The following is a 1,503-nucleotide window of genomic DNA, read 5'->3' on the forward strand; positions in this document are numbered from 1 at the left end:
AGAGGCGGGAGTGTGTCTCTGTGTGTTCCCAAACACCATCATCAGCCACATATATCATTAAACACTTCTCCCGGAAAAAATCTCCCTTATTTTTTTGGAAGGTTCTTTCAAATAAATTGCAAGAAGCGATTCACATTTCCATTTTCCAGACGTTAAAACAGGGAGAGGAAAGAAAGGATGTTCTTTATTAGTTAAATGACCTCCATGTATATTGATTTCCTTTTGGCTGGAGGACCATGAAAGCTTTGAGTCGTGCTTCAGGAAGGGAGGTTGGAATATTTAGTTCAAGGCCGAGCAATAAATAGTTTAATGTCTTGTAAATCCAAGAGGGTTTTGGCACTTTGTTTGCATGACAGGAAATGAAAGGAAATCAATAGCTTATTTTAACTTGTTCAGCCTTGAGACAGCCAACTGTTCACTGCAGACCATGAGGTGTTATTGTAACTCACGTGAGAGGTGATGTTGGCTCGGATCTCTCTCAGGACGTGCTGCCGATACACCAGCTGGACTCGGATCGGCACCAACACGGGCTCTGAGGAGACACATTCAGCACCGTTAAAGCACTGAGGTGCAATAATAAGAAACTGAAAGGACAACAAAGATCACAGAGGACTCTTGTCCCAGTGGTTTCTTTACTTGTGCATTAAAAACACTGACACGGTCTATCTATCCATCCATCCATCCACTTACCTACCTACCTATACCTACCTACCTACGTACCTACCTACCTACCTACCTATACCTACCTACCTACCTATACCTACCTACCTATACCTACCTACCTACCTATACTTACCTACCTACTACCTACCTACCTATACCTACCTACCTACCTATACCTACCTACCTACCTACCTATACCTACCTACCTACCTACCTACCTACCTACCTACCTACCTACCTACCTACCTACCTACCTATACCTACCTACCTACCTACCTACCTACCTACCTACCTATATCTACCTACCTATACCTACCTACCTATACCTACCTACCTACCTATACTTACCTACCTAACCCTACTTACCTATACCTACCTACCTATACCTAGCTACCTACCTACCTACCTACCTATACCTACCTACCTACCTACCTACCTATCTATCCATCTATCTATCTATAGATAGTGCCGATTATTCTAATAAAGGTTAAAAGATTAAGAAATAAAAAAGACCAACGTAAAAATAAACATTTCTATTGAAGCTTGTTAGATTGATCAAATAAGATCAAATCCCTNCCTACCTATCCCTAGCTACCTACCTACCTACCTACCTATACCTACCTACCTACCTACCTACCTATACCTACCTACCTACCTACCTACCTACCTACCTACCGACCGACCTATACCTACCTACCTACCTACCCATCTATCTATCTATAGATAGTGCCGATTATTCTAATAAAGGTTACACGATTAAGAAATAAAAAAGACCAACGTAAAAATAAACATTTCTATTGAAGCTTGTTAGATTGATCAAATAAGATCAAATCCTTATTT

The 1,503-nt window shown here is 40.9% G+C and overlaps 1 protein-coding gene across 1 annotated transcript in view; it reads right to left on the reverse strand.

Annotated features, from left to right (window-relative positions):
* chrd (chordin) overlaps positions 1 to 1,503 on the reverse strand; it is a 20,055-nt gene that overhangs the window by 11,098 nt on the left and 7,454 nt on the right. The window contains exon 6 of the mRNA XM_010769205.1: positions 413 to 532. Within this exon, the coding sequence (XP_010767507.1) occupies positions 413 to 532 (120 nt within the window). The remainder of the gene's footprint in view (positions 1 to 412; positions 533 to 1,503) is intronic.

The sequence above is a fragment of the Notothenia coriiceps genome, unplaced genomic scaffold, assembly GCF_000735185.1.
Source record: "Notothenia coriiceps isolate Sejong01 unplaced genomic scaffold, NC01 NC01_scaffold00006654, whole genome shotgun sequence".
NCBI lineage: Eukaryota > Metazoa > Chordata > Actinopteri > Perciformes > Nototheniidae > Notothenia > Notothenia coriiceps.